This window comes from Rousettus aegyptiacus, unplaced genomic scaffold (assembly GCF_014176215.1).
Source record: "Rousettus aegyptiacus isolate mRouAeg1 unplaced genomic scaffold, mRouAeg1.p scaffold_m13_p_12, whole genome shotgun sequence".
In the NCBI taxonomy this organism is placed as follows: domain Eukaryota; kingdom Metazoa; phylum Chordata; class Mammalia; order Chiroptera; family Pteropodidae; genus Rousettus; species Rousettus aegyptiacus.
The window spans coordinates 532,084-550,297 of record NW_023416287.1 but is presented as its reverse complement, the minus strand read 5'-3'; the positions used below and the strand labels follow the sequence as shown (position 1 = coordinate 550,297).

Here is an 18,214-nt window from a genome sequence, read left to right as displayed (position 1 = left end):
AGGGAAGCGTCTGCTGCAGCACCGACAGAAGCAGGAGGCGCGTGCGGCTCCATGCGGCAGGACGGGGGGCGAGGGGCACGGGCCGGCGCGGAGGCGCCCACACGCAGCCGGGGCCCGTGCGCGCGCGCACATGCACATGTGTGTGCACACGCGTGCTGTGTGTGCTTACCTGTGCGCATGTGCATACAGTGTGCATGTGTGTGTGTTTGCACGCTGCATTGAGCACATGTGCTCGCTATGTGTGTGCACACATGTGCTTCCTGTGTGTGCTTACACCGTGTGTGCACATATGTGTTTGCCGTGCATGCATGTGTGCACATGTGCGCATGTGCTTGCTATGTGCATGTGTGTGCATGTGTGCTTGCACCATGCACGTGTTGCTGCATGCATGTGTATGCATGTGCGTTTTCTGTGTGTTCATACATGTGCGGGATGCAGAACACAGCTGAGCTGACCTCCATGGAGGCCATAGGTCACGAATGCCAACAAGAGGGGCAGAGGCTTCCTTCCGTTCGACCAGTGAGGTGTCCCCTGACCCCCGTGCTAAAGAGGAAGGGCCCCCGAAGGGCTCGGGGGGGCCGCGGGTGTGCAAACGCTCACTCGGCAGCGATGGTCACAGCCGTCTGCACGCCGCCGCCCGCCTGCCAGGGTGCGGCCGAGGGGGTCCGTGCCCCAGGCTGAGGCTCTGCAGCCCCAGCCTCCTTTCTGAACTGGACCCCCAGCACAAGCTCACTTCTCAAGTTTGGGGTGCAGGGGGTGCCGCTCCCACAGCCCGGCAGGGGCCGCGTGAGCTGGCAGGGGCCGCATCTCGGTCTCCTTCCTGATCGCCGGGCGCCCTGACCACCTCTGACAGGGGCTCAGGTGACTCTTTTTCTGTTGCAGGAAGCAGGATGGGGGTTCAGGCTTGCGTCAGCCACGGTGCAGCCCCTCATGCTCCACTGGGCTTCATGCTGGGCTCATGCACGGATGGCCGGGAGGGGGGGCGTGAGGGGACCCTCGGGCTCCAAGCAGACACCAGTGGAAAATGGAGAGGAGACGGGGTTCTCTGGCGTTTCCGCGTGTCCACACAGTCCAGGCACAGGTGCTCAGCGCCTTCACCCCTGCCACATGACGGGCCACCTGCCCAGCCGGGGCCACTGGGAGCCTTGGCAAGGGCTCAGCCTGCAGCTGCCGCTGGTGGGGGGCTGGGCGCCTGCACCAGCCCCTCTCCTAGGCCTGAGGGGCCAGACTGCACTGGCCCCCTCTCTGAGTGAGCGCGTCCTCTCTCCACGGGGCCTAGAAAACACAGCTTGGGGCTGCCCCGCACAGACCTGCTCCCCCGGGAACTCCCGTCAGGGGACGGCCGCCAGGTGGGGATGCCTGGCGCACAGAGCCATGGCCCTGAGCCGCCCTGGGCCCCTCTGCTCCCCAGGAGCGTCACGTGGAGGGTCCCAGGGGTGCTGGAAGGCTCTGCAGCCTGCAGTGGTCAGTGCCGGGCCTGCGGGTGCCAGCCCGCCCCAGGCGCCCTTGTCACCCACGCTGCCATTGGCAGGACACTCACCCCACCTACAGCAGCCATGGCACTGACGGCTGGGGACAGACGCCAAGGCCCTCGGCGCCCTGCGTGCCCACCGCCCTACGGCAGCCCAGGGGAAACCCCGTGGCCGGGCGTTGGGGTCTGAGTAGGGGCTGGGCCCACGGGCAGAGTGGCAAGGACACCGAGGTCCTCCCCACGTGTCAGGACGCACCTGGCCCTTCCGCTGCTGGCCCTCTGCCCTGCCCCAGCCCGGCGACTCCACCCGCGTGACCACGGAAGCTTCCCCAGGACCCTGACACAGAGGAGCAACTTGCCCGGCGCGGCTTTGTCAGGGCAGACGGGCACCCCCTCCACCCGTCGGAAGGCAGGCGGGGGCTGCCGTCATGTGGCCTGGAGCGAAGGGGGCTGGCCGTTCCACAGAGACAGGCGGGAAGGGCGGCATCCTGACCTAGGTAAGTACTGGGGTGACTCTCTCGGAGGGGCCGTGGGTCCTTTGGTGGGGTACTTCTTGTGCCGGGGAGTTGAAGGGGGTGGGGGGCCCACAATCATATCTATCCTGGCAAGTAAACAGAAAGAAACACCAGCACAATGCACCGAGGTCTGCCGCGAGGGGGCGGCGGGGGCGGGGGGCCCGGAGCAGAGCCCCGGCTCGGAGCAGCTCGGGGGCGCGCCCTGCAGCTGCACCCTGCTCCCACCCACGCCGGGACGCCCCCTCGCTTCCCGTGGTCCAGCACGGGCCGCGGGAACGCGCGTGCGTGGGCTGGGTCGCCACGGGCCACGCTGGGATGGCCGCGAGTGGCCGGCGTCCGGCCCCTTGGCTGCGGGCTTCGTGTGTCTTTTCCAGACAGAAAGGGAAAGTCGAGGACAGAAGAGCTGCCGGGCACGAGGGCTGTGGGGACAGAGGTGGGGCCCGGCCCAGCAGGTGGGCGCCCGACGGCCCCCGCCACACGCGCAGTCTGCTCACACGCACGCACACACACGTTTACCTCCACGAGCATGGCCGCACACACATTCGTCTGCTTGCACAGCACAGGCCTTGTGGGTGCTCCGGGGGGTGCTGACCCATTGGCTCCCGGCCTGAGCTGGGGCGGAAGGGGTCGCTCTCGGGCCCCTGCCCAGTGGGAGCAGCTTAAGGCCCAGAGAGACACCCCGCCCCCGGCATCCGGGAGCAGGACAGGGGAGGTGCCCCCAAGACAGAGGACTTCATTCCCGCCGGGGGCCGGGAGCTGGGCTGATTCCCAGGACTGTCCTCTGCCGTCCAGACCCTCCCAAAGCCGGGGTCCGGGCTGGCACGGGGAGCAGCTTTGTTGGGGGGCCGTGGGCAGGGAGGGGGTTCTGACTGGCAGGAGCACTCAGCCCACTAAAGGACAGACCGCGACAGCTGCCACCTGCCCCCTCGCCGGAGCTGCAGACACCCCTGTGCGCGGCGGTGCCTTGAGCACACACGCACTCGGGGGTGTTTGGGTTACGGGTACACGTGTGCGGGCGCCTGCGCACGCGGGCTGGACAGGGGTCTGCGTACGTGCGCGTGCACATCTGCTCCCGGCTGTGCTAGTGCATGGCCTGGGCCCTCGCTCGCGTCTGTACCACGTGTATGCCGGTGACGTCGGAGCTGAGCGCGCCAGCCCTCGGCACGTGGGGCTGCACACACGGTGCGGCTCCGCGGTCGCCATGCCTCAGACACGCGTCCCAGCTCCGCCTCCTGCCCAGGAGGCGGGCAGCCCGGCGAGGCGGGGCGGCCGCCCTCGCCCAGGAAGAGGGCACAGGAGCATCGCCGCAGGCGCGAGGGCCCGCGAGCGCCCGCGGCCTCGCCCCCCAACGCTCCGCCCTGCTCCCGACACAAACACGCGTGCACGTGCACACATACATGTGTGACATGCGCGCACACGGCCCAGCACGCAGATGCACGCGCGCACCCACGTGCGCACACACGTGTGCGCACACCCGTATGCAATAGTGCATGTGCACAGAGCACTGTGCAGGGCGTGCACACAAGAGTGCTTTCACGCGCGTGCACACACGCGTGTGCACACATGTGCGCTGTGGGCGCACAGACACACACGAGCACACACTGTGTGGGCGCGCAGACACACGCGAGCACACGGACGTGTGCGAGGCACAGACACACTCGCTTCCAGTCGCAGCGCGGGACTGGAGGAGGGAGACGCAGCGGAGACCTTAAGCCACACGGCAGAAGGCGTCCGGGGCGGCGAGGGGGCCGTGCCGGCCGCCGCCGCACAGCCCTGTCCACTGCCCCGCCGGCGGGGAGCGGGCAAGCCCCTCGCTGTGCCCCTCTGCCCGACTCGGGCCCCACCGGCTGGGCCCGGGGGCGGGGGCCGGGGCTGGGGCTCTTGCCTTGACTGCAGGTTTTTGATGCGGGACAGCATGTCCAGGTGGCCAGCCGAGTACTGCTCGATGACGTCCATCACGTCGTAGGGCCGCAGGCTCTCCTTGAACTTCCGCTTGGACACGAGGAACCTCATGACACTGGAGGGGACAGGGGGCCGTGAGCCCCAGGCAGAGGCCACCAGGGCCGCTCCAAGCAAGCTGACACCCGCGTCCACCTGCCGAGGGCCCTCCCAGAGTCTCTGGGAATGTCCCCTGGACAACTCGTCCCTGCTCTCTGGGCCACCCACTCGCCACATGCACTGGCCACTCTTGGACCCTCGTCCGCGGGGAGCCCCCATGTGGGGGGCTCCTGGCCATGCAGTGACCACTGTGGCGTGAGGCACCTTGTGAGCCTCAAGGAGCCGAGACTGAAGGGGTGTCAGCCCTCACTCCGGCCCTGCCAGGACGAGGTCCCAGGGACAGCGTGGCGCTGCCCTTGCTGGGCCTGTGGGGGCAGCGTCCTCCCCCCCGACGCCCTGGCCACTCACCACACAGCCCGGATGCTGACTTTGAGGCCGGGGGTCAGGTCCTCGGTCACAAACTCGCAGTTACAGCTCTTGTTGTCGTCCACGACGTCCTCCCCAGGGAGACTTGCTTCTGGGTGGAAGGGGGGGCAGCCCGTGAGGGGGCGGGGGTGACCGGCCTCGGGCTCTGTGGCGCACGCTCACCGGAGAGGGCGTCGGGGAACCCGGCCGCCCCAACACTCCAGACCCGCCCCGTCCTTTCTCAGCCAGCTCCCCGGCCGGGGCCCTGGGGACACGCCGGAGGGTTAGCGGGTGTCCCCGAGTGGACAGGCGTGGACTGGTCCCTGGGCTGGGACGAGTCCGCACCGAGGCGCGATGACACCCTCCGCCACGAGTGGGACCGGGCTCCGACCTACGGTGGCCGCCCCGTGGTTGAGCCCAGAAAGCGCTCAGTGAACGAAGCTGGACGTGGAAGGGTGGACGCTGCGTGGCCCACCGAGGCCTGTGTCCAGATACGGACGCGGGCCAACGGTGGCCGGGCCCTGCGGGCGGCTTCCGGCGGGGAGGGGGAGGGGAGGAGGCAGAGGCCGCACCCCACGGCCCCGGGACGCACCCGTGCCCCGGGCCCCTGCTCGCAGGGCGCTAATGCCGGGTGGTGTGACGAGGGCGTGCCCCGGGGGTCAGGCCGCGGGGACGATGGGCCACCCACCTTCCGAGTTCTGCCGGGACGCGGCGCCCTTGGCGCGGAAGGCCTGCCGAGCTCGGCTGCGGTCCCCGAAGCTCCAGCTCTTGGGCACCTTGCTGGGGCTGTCCTCCAGGCTCTGGTCAGCGCTGGGCGACCGTCGGACAGGCTGGGCCTGGGGGGACCCCTTCCCCTTGGCAGCCGCACCGCGGGGGCTGGAGAAGACACGGTCTTTCAAACTGACCTTCTGACTGCTCCCATGGGGCGGATGGACAGGCGGACGGACACACACAGAGAGACAGCGGGAGAAGTCACTCTGGACAGAACCCTGGCACCTGGCGCCTGCTGTCGGCCAACGCCAGCCCCCAGAGAGGCAGGCCGAGGGGCGGCCGCCGGGGGAGGTCGGAGGTCGTGGGCCGGGAGCGGGGCGCGGTGGGCGGTCCGCTCCACCCCAGGCTCCGGGTGCGTGCAGGAGCCCAGCCTGGCCGGGAGGTGGTCAGTGGACCCTCAAGTCACTTTTGGCTGCACACGAAGGGGCCGGGCCTCTCCACTGTCCTGCTGAGCCTCCCTCTCTGAGGCGACACCCACGGCAGACGGGTTCCAAAGTGCCCAGAGGCTGCGGCTTCTCCACAGGCAGCTTTGTGGACCAGGCCTCCCTGGCTTCCCCCGGCTGCACCCTCCATACCTCATAACCGCCCAGAGGCAGGCGGGTGAGGTCTGCAGCGGGGCCCTGGCCCCCCGCTGAGCCCCAGGGAGGGCAAATCATGGAAGGCAAGCGCCCCGCCCCCCGCCCAGACTCCACACCCGCCCCCAGGACGCGTCCAGGGACCTAAACATCCCCCTCCCGGAGGGGTGGAGTGGACGTGCCTTCACCACCGGCCACCTAGCCAGTGACAGGCCTGCTGCCCCGAGCCCTGGCAGGCCACAGGGAGAGGGTGCGAGGTCCTCAGGCCTCCCTGTCCCCATCTCTCGGTAACCATGGAGATGAGTCTGAGCCTCCGGGCAGCAGCCAGGAGACGGGCGTGGCTGCGGTCAGAGGGCAGCATCCGGCCCTGGGGCCCAGGGGCCACTCATGTCCTCCACTGGGCAGTGACCACCACCCACTCGCGCTGTCGACTCCCCCAGGATGGCCTCGCAGGGCCCTCGCTGCCCCTGGGGCCTGTGACTAACCTGCCCTGGGAGCCCGGGGGCTGCTAACCCTTCAGACAGGACCGGCCCCACCCCGGCCCCCCGTTCAGCCACCTCCATCGGCCCCAGATGAGACCCACAGCTGAGACACGCCCATCGGACGCTGCAGACGAAGACCACGGAGGACAGCAGCGGCCACTCCGGCCGCCTCGCCCCGGCCGCCACTCCGGCCGCCTCGCCCCGGCCGCCACGCCCCTGCCCGCCCCCGGGCAGCCGCGACCATCTGTGACGTTCGGGGTCTCTGCGCGGCGGGGGGGAAAGCCCCTCGGGCCGGCGGCCCCAGTGTGGCGCCCGGGCACCCTGCGTCCCACGACACAGGGACGGGCAGCAGTTTCTCAGGACACCAGCCCCGAGCCTGCAGCCCCCACACCCATCGCGAGGCATGACGGGCAGGTGGGGACCGAGGCACACCCAAAACCGGGCACCCTGCGGCCTCCGCACAGATGACCGCTCCTTCGCTCCTGTCCTAAGAGAGACCGCCAGCTGGTCAGAGAGACCGTGAGACGCGATGGCCCTGCCCAGCAAGCAAACGGGGGCCTCTGGCCGTACCTGCTGCCCCACGCAGCACACGAGGCCCCAGGAGCTGCTGCCCACAAGGACGGACCGCCAGGGAGGAGCCTTCCCTGGCCAGGCCCGGCCCCGCCGTGCCCCTGCTCAGACCAGGTAGGGGCGCCCTGCCAAGGGACGCCACGGTGTGGACACTTGGTCCTGCAGCCACCCCAGGCCGACCCCTACTTCAGGTACCCAAACAGCCCGTGGGCCTGCAGTGCGGAGCGAGGCCCCTCCTCCCCCTCACCTCGCCTCGTGAACTAAGGACAGACGCAAACAGGTGGTCGAGGGCTCAGGCCACCTGCCCGGGGAAGGAAGCCACAGCCGGACTCCCTCTGTGTGACAGGGCACCTTCGAGGCTCCTGCACATCGGCATTTACACGGGGTTGCGTGGAGAAAGCCGAGGTCCTCCCCCGCCTGCCCCCGCCCCGCAGGGCGGAACTCTAAGTACATGGGGCCAGCTGGGGTGAAGCGAGGGGGAGGCCCCAGCTGGACGGGCCGCACCCCAGTCCGCACAGTGGGGCGCAGCTCGGCGGGGTGGGAGCCGGCATCCACAGGGACCTGGCCGGCCACGGCTGGACCGCGGATGCCCAGGAAGAGCGAGGAGGATGGAGTGACATTTGTGAGACTTGTGCACAGCAAGACAGAGCATGGCCTGGCCTCGGCCCTTCGGTCCCCAAGCAGCCTGACCACAGCCCCTGACCCTGTGGCCAGGAGCACCATGGAGCCAGCTCTGGACAAGCAGGACAGCCTCTGCCACATCCAGATCACCCTGCTTGGGGCTGCAAGCTTCCCCCACAGGCACCCACGCCCGCGAGCGCGCAGGGCCGTGGACAGGCGGGGGGCCCTCCGAGCGCCCCCCGGGCGCAGGACTCAGCATGCACAGATGCAGACACACGCGCATGCTGCGGCCTGAGCACCAGCCCCGCCACACAGCCCTGCCGATGCCGCGCTCGGCTCGCTGCTGCCGGAGGCCCGCGCCGACCCCATGCACGTGAGGACAGAGGAGCAGCGGCCGCTGCTGCGGCCGGTCAGGGCGGGAGGCAGGCGGGAGGCAGCGGGGCTGGGGGGTGGGGAGCACCCGGAGCAAGCGGGGGGACAGCGCTTCCACACCCCCCGACAGCGGACAGTGGACAGAGGAGCGGGGAACAGTCAGCCAAGGGGCCCAGGTGCAAGGGAGGGGCGGCCTCGCCACTCCGTTTCTAGTCTGTCCTAAACCAGGCCCGCTCGGGGGAGGGGAGCCGTGGCCCCCGGCTTTCTGGTGGGTCTGCCGTGTGAGGGCTGCGGGGAGCCCTGCTCATACAGGACGAGCTGCCTCCGAGGGCGGCGTCCTCGGCTTGGGGGCGTAGCAGAGGGGCTGGACTGAGGCCCGGGGCAGAGGCTCGCAGGGCGGTCAGGGACCCAGGGGCCAGCCCCCATGCTGAGTCTCAGAGGCCTTGGAGCAAGGCACCCCTGGGTGGGGGAGGAGGGGGCGTTGGACTCAGGGGGAGCCTAGTGCTCCCCGTGAGGGCCCCACAGGCCGAGCTGCCAATCAGAATCGGGGCCTGGGGGCGGCCTCCCAGCCTCTCCAGGACCTCTGACCAGCAGCTGGGAGGGGGAGCCGTGCAGCCATGGCCGACCGTGCGACGCGTCCACGGTACCTAGAGTGTCCGGGGCAGCATCCACACAGGCCCTCTCTGCACGGTTTGCCTTTACTGCAAATGAGGAGAAGCACAGTTAGTCCCGGCCCGCACGGGACGCGGCGGGAGCCTGGGCGGCATGGGCGGCGGGAAGCAGCGGCGCTGCGTGGGGCCGGGCTCGGGGTCGCCGGCCCGCCGTCGAGGTCACGGCTACGCGAGGACCGCGCGGAGGCTGCACGCAAAGCCTCCCGCTGGCCCGGAGAAGAAAACAGTGCCCTATTTTTGGAGAGAAAAAAAATTCCTGCTTCTTTCCTCCAAAAATACCTGTTCCTTCCAAAGTCGGAGTTTGGGGCCACGTCTTTTAAAAGATGTATTATTTTTTGCTATATTCATGCGAACGAAAAAATAATACATGGGCTGAGGCTTTGCACAACGCATGTTCTAGATGGACAGCGTCCCGGAAAGCACTCGCGTCGGGGAGGAAACGTGCAGTTTGGCTTCACACGCTGATCGCTGAGGCTTTGCCGGGCCCGGCTAGCACCGGATCAAAAGTGGGACTCGGTTTACCCAGGAGGCAGGGCTGCCTCCCCCTGGAGGGAAGCTAAAGGCGGGGGCTTGGGGGCACTTGGCTTTAAAAACGACGGCTGAAGCCAGCTCATCGCGGGTCGCCGGGGCCTGCGGGAGGCTCTGCAGGACAGGCACGGCCAGCGGTCAGCCCCCGGGACCTCCCGACGGCCCAAGACTTATCTCTGCACTCGGACGCGCATATTTTTAAGCAAAATTGAACGCAGCAAACGAGAACCACACAGGATTCCTTCGGCCTCTCCCTCCTCCCCCCGCGAAGCTGTTGCCGCAGAGACAGGGGTTCGCAGAGGGTGCACCGGAGGCCAGCCCCAGGAAGGAGGGCTCAGCACTCACACAGCTGAACGCCAGCGGCACCTGCTGGTGGCCGGATGCCTCTGCCCACTGACGAGGAGAGGACACAGCCGGCCTGCCGCCCCCGCCTGGGGGCTGAGAGCCGCTGGCCCTCCCTGCGCCTCGCCCTCCAGGGAGGGCCCTGCTGCCCTGACATGCTCCCTGTGGGGCTTCGATGACGAATGGGATGCCCGGCCCCGGGAGAGAAGCTGGGGTCTGGCTGCCATGGCCAGCGCGTGCACACAAGGCGCCCCAGGCCCGCACTCCCCGCTCACAGAGGCCCTCGAGCCTGGGCAGCCATGTCAGCCACAGGGCCACCAGAGCTGCGGGACGGCTAACAACGGCCACCCCTCAGCCAGCCTGTCCTGGGGCCCCGGGCCTGCACGCAGGGACCCTGGGCGCTCTCTGCCTCCAGCTTCCTTGAAGGGTCCCCAGGTTTGGCGAGCCCCCCAGACAGCTTTGCTCCTGCAAACCTCCCAGCGTGGTTGCTGGCCTCCCCAGGCCCCGGCCCCACACGCTGGGGTGCTCTCGCATGGCGACCCCCACGCCCGGCCCCTGAGCCCATGACAGAAGGAGCTCGTTTGCTGCTTCGTAGGGGGCAGGGCAGCTGGAGACCCCGACGGAGCTGGTGGAGGGGGGCTGTGGGAGTCTTTCCTGAGCAGCGCCCCACTGTTTTAGGAGTGCGAGGACCCCAACTCCAGCCCGGTCCCTCTTGGCTCCAGGCCGCCCACATCAGCCCACCAGATCATCGCCCCATGCGAGGGCTGCCGGCATCAAGCCCAGGCGCCTGGGCCCAGGAGGGTGGAAGAGGCCCCACAGACAGTCACCACGACCAGACCGGACAGACACGCCCCTGACGATGGGGCCACACGACAGGGGGCAAAGCGGCCGGGCGGGGGCTCTGCCAGGGCGGAGGCAGCCGGAAGTGGGGAGGTGGAGGCAGGGCAGGGCCACACCCGGAGCAGCAAGGAGAGCCCCCTGGCGGCCCGCCCCCACGCGGCCGGCCTGGCCGAGTGCACGCCCACCGCCAGCCGGGTCACGGGGCCGAGTGGAGCCGGGTCCCTGTGTCCGCCTGCAGTGTACGGGGCAGCCCAGGATGCCCGGCCCCCAAGGGTACGAGGGGCAGAAGTGTCCCGCATGCCTGATACGGTGCTCAGGGGGGGGTGTCCGTGGCTAGCCCAGGCGGGGGGACGAAATGCTGCCCTCGGCTACCAGGCGGACAGCGTGTCTCCCAGGAGAGGTGGGCCTGTTCCCAGAGCCTCAGCCCAGGTCTCCCGGGAAGACGCTGGGCCGCCCGGCCTGGAGGAAGCCACTGGGTCACGGGCAGGGACACACGGACACACGGGGGACGACAGAGGGTGGGTGTGCGGGGAGCAGGGGGCGTAGGCAGAGCCTGGGGGCTCCCGCGTGTCCTCACCTTGAGTCCTGCTTTCAGGGTCAGCCACCTCATCCCCAAAGACAGAGCGGACGAGAAAGGGGCCCAGGAAGGGCAGTGACATGGTTAAAGGCACTTGGGGGCAGGCGAGGTTTCCAGATTGGGGAGGGGAGGGGAGGAGAGAGAGAGAGAGAGGCTGAGACTAGAGCATGGCTGGGCCGAGCAGACAGGGCCATGGGCACAGGAAGCCGCCGGGCCACAGGGGCCTCCCTGGCCAGCGGCCGGTGGCCGGCGGTGGGCAGGGCAGCGCCGAGAGGGCCGCCGAGCCCCCTGCCTCCCCGGGCTCAGAGCTGGGGCGCTGGGGGCCGACGCAACACTGATGGGCACTGACAAGTGGGGGTGCCCCTCCGGGTACCCCGCACGCCGGCCATGCTAGGCGCGCGCTCCCCCAGAACGGCACTGGCGCTGCCCTGAGCGCTGTCCCGCGCTGTGGGCCGGCACGGGGGCCGCACCCGGCCAGCCCGGCTCGGTCTGGGTGAGGGGTCCCACCGCCGCTGGGCTTTCGGCCAGTTCAGGGCGAAACCACTGACCATCATTTCAGTTCCCGGCACAAGCCTCATTTCCCCTTGGGGGTCTGGGGGGCGGAGGAGGGTGCCTCCTGACCGATGGACGCAGGGCGTCAGCCCAGCCCAAGCCCATCTCCCACCCCGAGCGGCCACTGAGCGGCCTGCAGTCCAGGAACATGGCATCTCTGGGCCGAAGTCCAGCGTGTGGACAGGGTGCTGGGGGACCCCGGAGCTCTGAGAACTCAGCACAGGCACCGCAGGCAGGTGGGGGTCATCAGACGTGAGAGTCGTGACACGATCTGCATTTTCTTTTTAACACCAGGAAAACGGTCGATGGCTGTCACTTGCTCTCTGCCCGCAGCAGAAGTCACCCTGAGTCCCCGCACGGGGTCTATAACCTGCCTGCCACAAACGAACTGTGGGCCCCTGCAGCACCCCCAGGACCGGACGCCTCGCCCACTCTGTCCGGGGACCTTCCACAGACCCAGACCCTCCATTCGGGCAGCCAAGACCCCTCACAGAGTGCCCTCCTCCACCTGAAATGGGAGGGATCCTGAAATGGGGGTGACCCACAGGAACTTCTCACCTGGCCCACCTCCCTCTCAGAAGCTCTCGCCCTGGGGGCCCCAGGGCTACAGTCACAGGGAACACCGAGAGCTGATCTGAGGCCCCAGGTCACCTCCAGGCAGGGGTCCAGGTGCGACCCCTGTGGAAATTCCCACGGGCGCAGCCCTCGCTCCCCAGTGGCATGCAGCACAGACGCGGGCAGGCCGGCACTGACCTGGGAGAGGGCTCCGGCTGTGGCTCCTTCCTTCAAACAGAAGAAACAAGACTGTCAGCGGCCGACCCCGCCTGGCACGCCCCGCCTGGCACGCCCCACCTGGCACGCCCCGCCTGGCACACCCCGCCTGGCACACCCCACCTGGTACACCCCACAGGGCTCTGCCTGGCATGCCCCGTCTGGCACGCCCTGCTAGACCCACGGGGCTGTCTCGGCACCCTCCACAGCCAAGCCCACCCACCCCATGGGCCCGCCAACCCCTACGACCCCGGGGGGGCCCAGGACGCAGGTCCTGGAGGAAAGAGAGCATTCCGCCCTGCCCGTGCCTGTGCACGCTCGCCGTGTCAGAATCCCCACGTTACGCTGCTGAGGAAGCGCCGCCGACAGAAGCAGAGGCGGCGATTCCACGGCCAGCACTCGGGGCGACGGCTGCTCCGGTGACTTCCCCACGGTGCCCTCGATGGAAGCAGCCCCCCCCTTCCCCCGCCATGACCTCCCAGCGGGGCTGAGCAGGCCAGACAGTCGTGGGCATGTTCGGGCCCCTGAGTCCACCTCTCCAGGTCCCATTTGCATGCAGGGACACTCCGGCCATCGTCCTCTCTGTTCAGGTGGATTGCTTCTACTGGCAGTTTCATTACAAAGGGAGAGGGGCTGCTGGCCGGGATCTCTGGCCAAAGCGGGGGAAGGGGCAGGCGACCCCCTGAGGATGGCTTGGGACTGGCGCCCATGTCAGCCTGCCGCGTCACGCCCCAAATCTCTACGCGACAGGCGCCATGTCGCTGTGACACTCACTGGCAGAGCGGTGTGACAGCGCAGGCAAGAACGTGTGGTCAGACATCCCGTTGGGGCTGGGGTCCCTGGGGACCGGCCCCGAGCCTCCCCGGCCTCCCCGAGAGGGCCCGGTCCAGGAGCACGTGTGCGGGCGCCCTGCCCTGGCCCCGCAGCCCCGCCTGCAGCTCGGACGCCAGAGCACGGCTGGGTGCTCTGTTCAGGCCCGTCGGGCCCACCCGGGGTCTCGCAGCCCGTTCCTGCATGCCCTGTGGCTGCCCTAACGAAGCGCTACACCTGGTGGCTTAAAACAGACACCCTGAGCCTCTTCTCGCTTGGCCTTCATGCTCCCAGCCCCAAAGCCTCCTCCGCACTCGTCACAGCAGCACCCACTTCCCATGGGGACCCGCACACTCGTCACAGCTGTGCCCACGCCCCCCACCAGGACCCACGCGCATTTCCTGTCATTGCTGTAACTCAAGACCACACTCTGGGCTCAGACGACAGACCCCTACCTGCCCCCGTCTGGAGGCCAGAGGGCCGAGCCCGGAAGGCAGGACTGAGGGGCCCGGGACGGTCCTTCTTGCCTGTCCCACCAGCTGCCCCAGATGGCGGGGCAGGTGCCCACGTCCTCCCGGCTATGCTGGCCATGACCACATCACGTGAGACCCTTCACTTAGTCACATCCTGAGGGCCCGGGGACGGTCCCCAGCACGGGGGCCCCAGGGCGCCCTCCTGTCCACTCTGTCGGACGAGCCCCTCTGAGCCAGCTCCCCGGCCCTGCGGCGGCCTGCCCCGCCCGGCGGCCCGTGGGCAGCAGGCCCAGCGGCGTGCAGCCGCCCGCGCTGACCTGAAGGCGAGGCCGGACTTGCTCTTCAGGTTCCGGAGCAGCTCCAGCTGGTTGAGCGGCGGGATGAGTCTGCGGGCAGAGGACGGGCCAGTGAGCCCCGCCGGCTCCCCCCAGCCTGCGGTTCACAGCAGAGCTGGTGCTAGCGCCCAGGGGACGCTGTCACAGGCAGAGGGCAGAGTCCGAGGCGGGTGGCCCAGGGCACCACCTGCATTCTGGGGCTGCACCTGTCCCGGGCCTCGGCCTGGGGCGTGGGCGGTGACCAGCACGCACAGCGGAGGGTGGCAGCGGAGCGGAACCTTCCGCCCACGTGGAGCATCGAGCCGGGCCCTGGGGGACGGGCGGGGACCCGGTCCCCTCCCCTCCCCCTTCCCGATCCCTGCACGTCTGAGGCCAGCGCGGCCACAAACACTGCACGCCAGTGGGTTCAGGCCCCCGGCCCCTCCCTGCGGGGGCTGCCGGGACAGCACCCAGGCCCAGCCGGCCTGGCTCTGCTCTGACCTGCCCCCAGCCTGTCACGCACGCCCAGCACGGCCTGACGCCAGGCCTTCAGCCACTGCAGCCACCAGGCAGCTCGCGGCAGTGTCCACAGAAGCGAGAGTGGCATCTTGACCCTTGGTGCCGGGGTGGGCTCTGCAGCCCGGGGAGGCCCCTGGGGAGGCCCCAGGCTCTCAGCCCCGAGACGAGGACCGGGGACCTGCCGCCTCTCCCAAAGGACCCACCCCGACCCCACCTGAGGCTCCTTTCTCGCCACCACCTGCCCTGTTCCCCACCTCATCTTACGGAGGAGACACCTCACCCTGCGCGATCCCAGGTCCTAGTCTCCCCTCCTGACGCAGCCCGCACCTGCTGGGACAGCCGCCTGCTGGGGCACCCCACTCACCATGACTGACACCCACCTGCTGGGACAGCCGCCTGCTGGGGCACCCCACTCACCGTGACACCCCCCTGCTCTGACACCCACCTGCTGGGACACCCCACTCACCATGACTGACACCCACCTGCTCTGACACCCCCACCCCACTCCGTGACACTGCCACCCACTCTGCCACCCCCACTCAGCCCGTGGGGGTCCCCATCACGCCCTTCCATCCATGCTGGAGACCCCGCCGGCCCCAGCTCCTGAGCCTCCACCCTGCTGGGCGTTGGGCCCCGGCCAGCAGCTGTGTTCCAGCTTCTCCTCGCGGTCCGGTCACACGGCCGGAGCCCTGCCCCCTCCCGGGCCTCCCCCTGGCCCCCCCCCATCCCGTGTCCTCTCTCCCTGCACTCCAGGCCAGGCCAGAGCCCACCCCCGTCATCCTCACGGTCAATCGCGCAGTGCCCCCACCCCCGCCTCCACGACGTCCGGACCGCAGCCTGCAATGCGCCCCCCACCCCTGGCCCCTGCCTCTGCAGTCCAGCCACGCCCCTCGCCCTGCGGGGCCTGCCTGTCACTGCTCCCTCTGCACCCCCCGACCAGGCGTGGCGTCTCCCTCCTTCTCCCCACCTCAGGACCGACCCCTGTGCTCGGAGGTCGGAGGTCAAGACTAAGCAGGAGGCCTGGGCAGTCCTGGTGCTAATGCCACGGGCAGCAGAGACCCCAGGACTGGACACAGGGGCAGAGCGGGCCCCCTCCGCCGGCCGCCCCTGGGCCTGGAGCAGACCCTGGGACAGGCCTCCCTGCTTGGCCCACACACACTCAGGCCGAAGCGTCCCTGGGGGCACGCAGATGGGACATGCCCTGGACATGCACAGGACACGGGCAACAGGGCCACGGCCAGCGCTCACGGCCGTCACCGCCGGGGGCGGTCCACTGTGCAGGACGCGGGTGCAGCGTGCCGCCAGGAGTGGGGCGCACATCGGGCCACCCCCCAGGAGAGAGCAGCAGCTGGCCTGGGGGCAGCTGGCTGGGGGACGACTCCAGCCGCCCAGGCGCTGGCAGACCTTGGGGTACCGGGGCCACGGGAGAAGATGGACCGTGGACACCTCCCGGGGCTGGGAGCCTGTCGGAGCCTGAAGCAGGACCACCGGACGCCCCAGGAGCCCAGGGTCCCAGGCGGGGGAGGATGACACTGTTCCCATGGCCACCTTCCCCCCTGAGTGAGGCCTCTGGGCTCCCTGGTGGAGGCAGGTGCGTGCTGGGGATGTAGCCGCCCAGAAGCCCGGCCCAGCACGGGGCCCGGAGAGGGCACCGGAGAGGACAAGCGACCCTGGGGGTGCGCGCGGAGCCGCTGCCCGGGCCCTCCAGCTCTGTGGACCCACTCTGCAGGGCTGTGCACAGCCTGACGGAGCCGCCCAGCATGGCCCCCCACTCCGCGGGGAAGGAGGGGCCTGCGCAGAGACGCTGCACTGTGCATGGGCGAGATGTCCTGCAGCAGCTCAGCGCCCCCCGATCTGGGCACCGACCCCGTTTGCTCCCTTCGGGCAGCGGTTAAGGTACGGCAGGAGAGAGGCTCCCCCGCAGACCACAGCGATCGGGTCGGCAGGTGCATGGCAGCCCCTCACTCCTCCCAGGGCTTGTCTCCCTCCCGCTGCCATGGAAGGATGGGGCCCCAGGTCCACAGACGGGGGGCTGCCCGGGAGAGACCCGCGCGCAGAGCAGAGCCGCCTGCCGGGAGCAGGGGCACGGCCGGGGTCCCCGAGCCGGGCGTGGAGCCCCCATCGCCGCCAGTCTGCACTGGGTGTAAGTGGGCCCCGCGGGGGGGGATGGAGGCGCGGGGAAGGGTCCCCAGCCACCGAGACAAGGCAGGAAGCAGGGCAGGACAAGGAACGGAAGATCCCCCAGGACAGACTGACCCAGCACGAGAAAGCGGCTGAGGGGGTGGCAGGGGACAATGGAGACACGAAACCGGGGGGCGGGGCAGGAAGCTGCGCTCGGGCCGGGAGCAGGGAGACGCCCTGCCGCGCGGGGGGCCGCGGGCCGGGGCGGGGGCGGGGGCGGGGCGGGGCGGCCCTGCGACAGTCCCACACAGAGCACAGAGCCACACACACGCCTTCCGTCCCATGCATTTCCTACCTGGAGGCCCCGTAGGTTTGAGCTTGCGAGCTTTCAAGTGTTTTCACACACACACAAGGGAGAAGAACAGAAACCGTAAAAGATCGGGGTAAGAAAAAGAAAACGGAAAAGCAGTGGGGGAGGGGGGACAGAACAGAGAATTAGCACGCGGCGCAGCCCCGCCCGGGCCAGGGCGCGGGGGCTCGGGCAGCCGCGTGCGCCAGCGGGTGCCAGCAGCCTCTCCCCGGGTGACACACCAGAGCCGGGGGCCAGGTGGGGACAGCCTCTGGCCTGCCCGACCATCGCTGACTTCGGGGCCCGCAGGAGGAACCGGCCCGGCCCGCCCTGGGCAGATACCGGGCGACCCCTCTCAGCTCAGACCTTGTTCTAAACGAGCACAGGACACAGATGGACCTGGGGTGGCCTCATCTCTCCTAGCTGCCACCTGCCCTTGCCTGCAGACCGCGTGGCTTCGGCTAACCGCCCCCCAGAGAGGGCTCCCCTTCTCCCCTCCCAGGGCACCTAGGGGTGTCTGTGTGCTCTGTCCTGCTGGGGCGCCTGGAACCCTGGGTACGTGGGTGTCCGGGCCGCTGTGGTCTGGAGTTGCTCCCTTTTCCTCATGAAGACTTGGGCCCTGGCCCGAGGACACAGGGCCGGGGTGCTCCTTGCACCTCTAAAGCTCGGGGGCCATTTACCTCAGCTCGCGGGGGGCCTGTCATCGCAGGGCCCCCCGCATGGGCACCCCAGCGAGGAGGCTAAGCGAGAGGATGGAGGTGGGACAAAGAGCAAAATCAACACCGAAACAAACCACACACGGAGCTGCTTTTTGAGAAGAACGTACATTTTAAAGAAAAAAAGAAACAAAAATCAATCAAAATAATGAACAACAAAAAATGGTGTTTGGGACGGATGGGCGTGGAGGGCCGTGCGGCGCGGGCGGGCGTGGCCGGCGGTACCTGTACACGGGCACGGTGACCGTCCGCTCGTAGTACTGCCACGTGGAGCGCAGGTCCGTGCGGGACAGGTTGGTGGCGTAGAACCTCCAGGCGGACTGCAGGGGGGCCGGGCGCGGGTCAGGCTCGGGCGCCAGACACGGCGGCGGAGCCCCGGCCTGTCCCCGCCCCCACAGGCCTCGGGCCGCCCTGCGGAGGGCCCCGCGGGGCCGGCGGGGCACACGGAGGGCCTGCTCCCTTCCTCCGGGGCTGGCCTGACGCTGGGCAGTCATAACCGGGCACCGGGGCCGCCTCTGCCTCCCCTGCCCTGGGCCCACGTGGGTCCCCGGAGCGGGGGCAGGCGACACAGGCCTCCGTCCTGCCCAGCGTGGCAGCCCGCAGCCACGCGGGGAGAGGGCCCCCGTCTGCCGTTGACACCGGCCCCTGCCTGGCCTGACCTCCGTTCCCGACGTTTGCTCATGGTGAAAGTCACGTAACATGAGTCAGCATTTCAGGGCACGGTTCAGCAGTGCGGACACTTCCCCCCGGTTGTGCAACCCTCTCTGCTCTCTAGTCCCACATTTCGGGCCCCACGCTCACGGGCAGTCGCCCCGTTCCTTCCCCCAGCCCCCGGCCTGGGTGACCACCTG

At 69.2% G+C, this 18,214-nt stretch overlaps 1 protein-coding gene across 13 annotated transcripts in view; it reads right to left on the bottom strand.

Moving 5' to 3' along the window:
• Positions 1–18,214, bottom strand: part of KCNQ2 (potassium voltage-gated channel subfamily Q member 2) — a 42,029-nt gene that overhangs the window by 4,164 nt on the left and 19,651 nt on the right. The window contains exons 8-16 of one of the 13 annotated variants that reach the window (XM_036229167.1): positions 17,589–17,683; positions 16,654–16,683; positions 13,662–13,730; positions 12,044–12,073; positions 8,428–8,481; positions 5,078–5,301; positions 4,393–4,501; positions 3,872–4,003; positions 1,965–2,072 (exon numbers count right to left, since the gene is read on the bottom strand). In XM_036229167.1, the coding sequence (XP_036085060.1) occupies positions 1,965–2,072; positions 3,872–4,003; positions 4,393–4,501; positions 5,078–5,301; positions 8,428–8,481; positions 12,044–12,073; positions 13,662–13,730; positions 16,654–16,683; positions 17,589–17,683 (851 nt within the window). The remainder of the gene's footprint in view (positions 1–1,964; positions 2,073–3,871; positions 4,004–4,392; positions 4,502–5,077; positions 5,302–8,427; positions 8,482–12,043; positions 12,074–13,661; positions 13,731–16,653; positions 16,684–17,588; positions 17,684–18,214) is intronic. The other 12 variants (XM_036229168.1, XM_036229170.1, XM_016136110.2 and 9 more) reach the window with 12 other exon arrangements.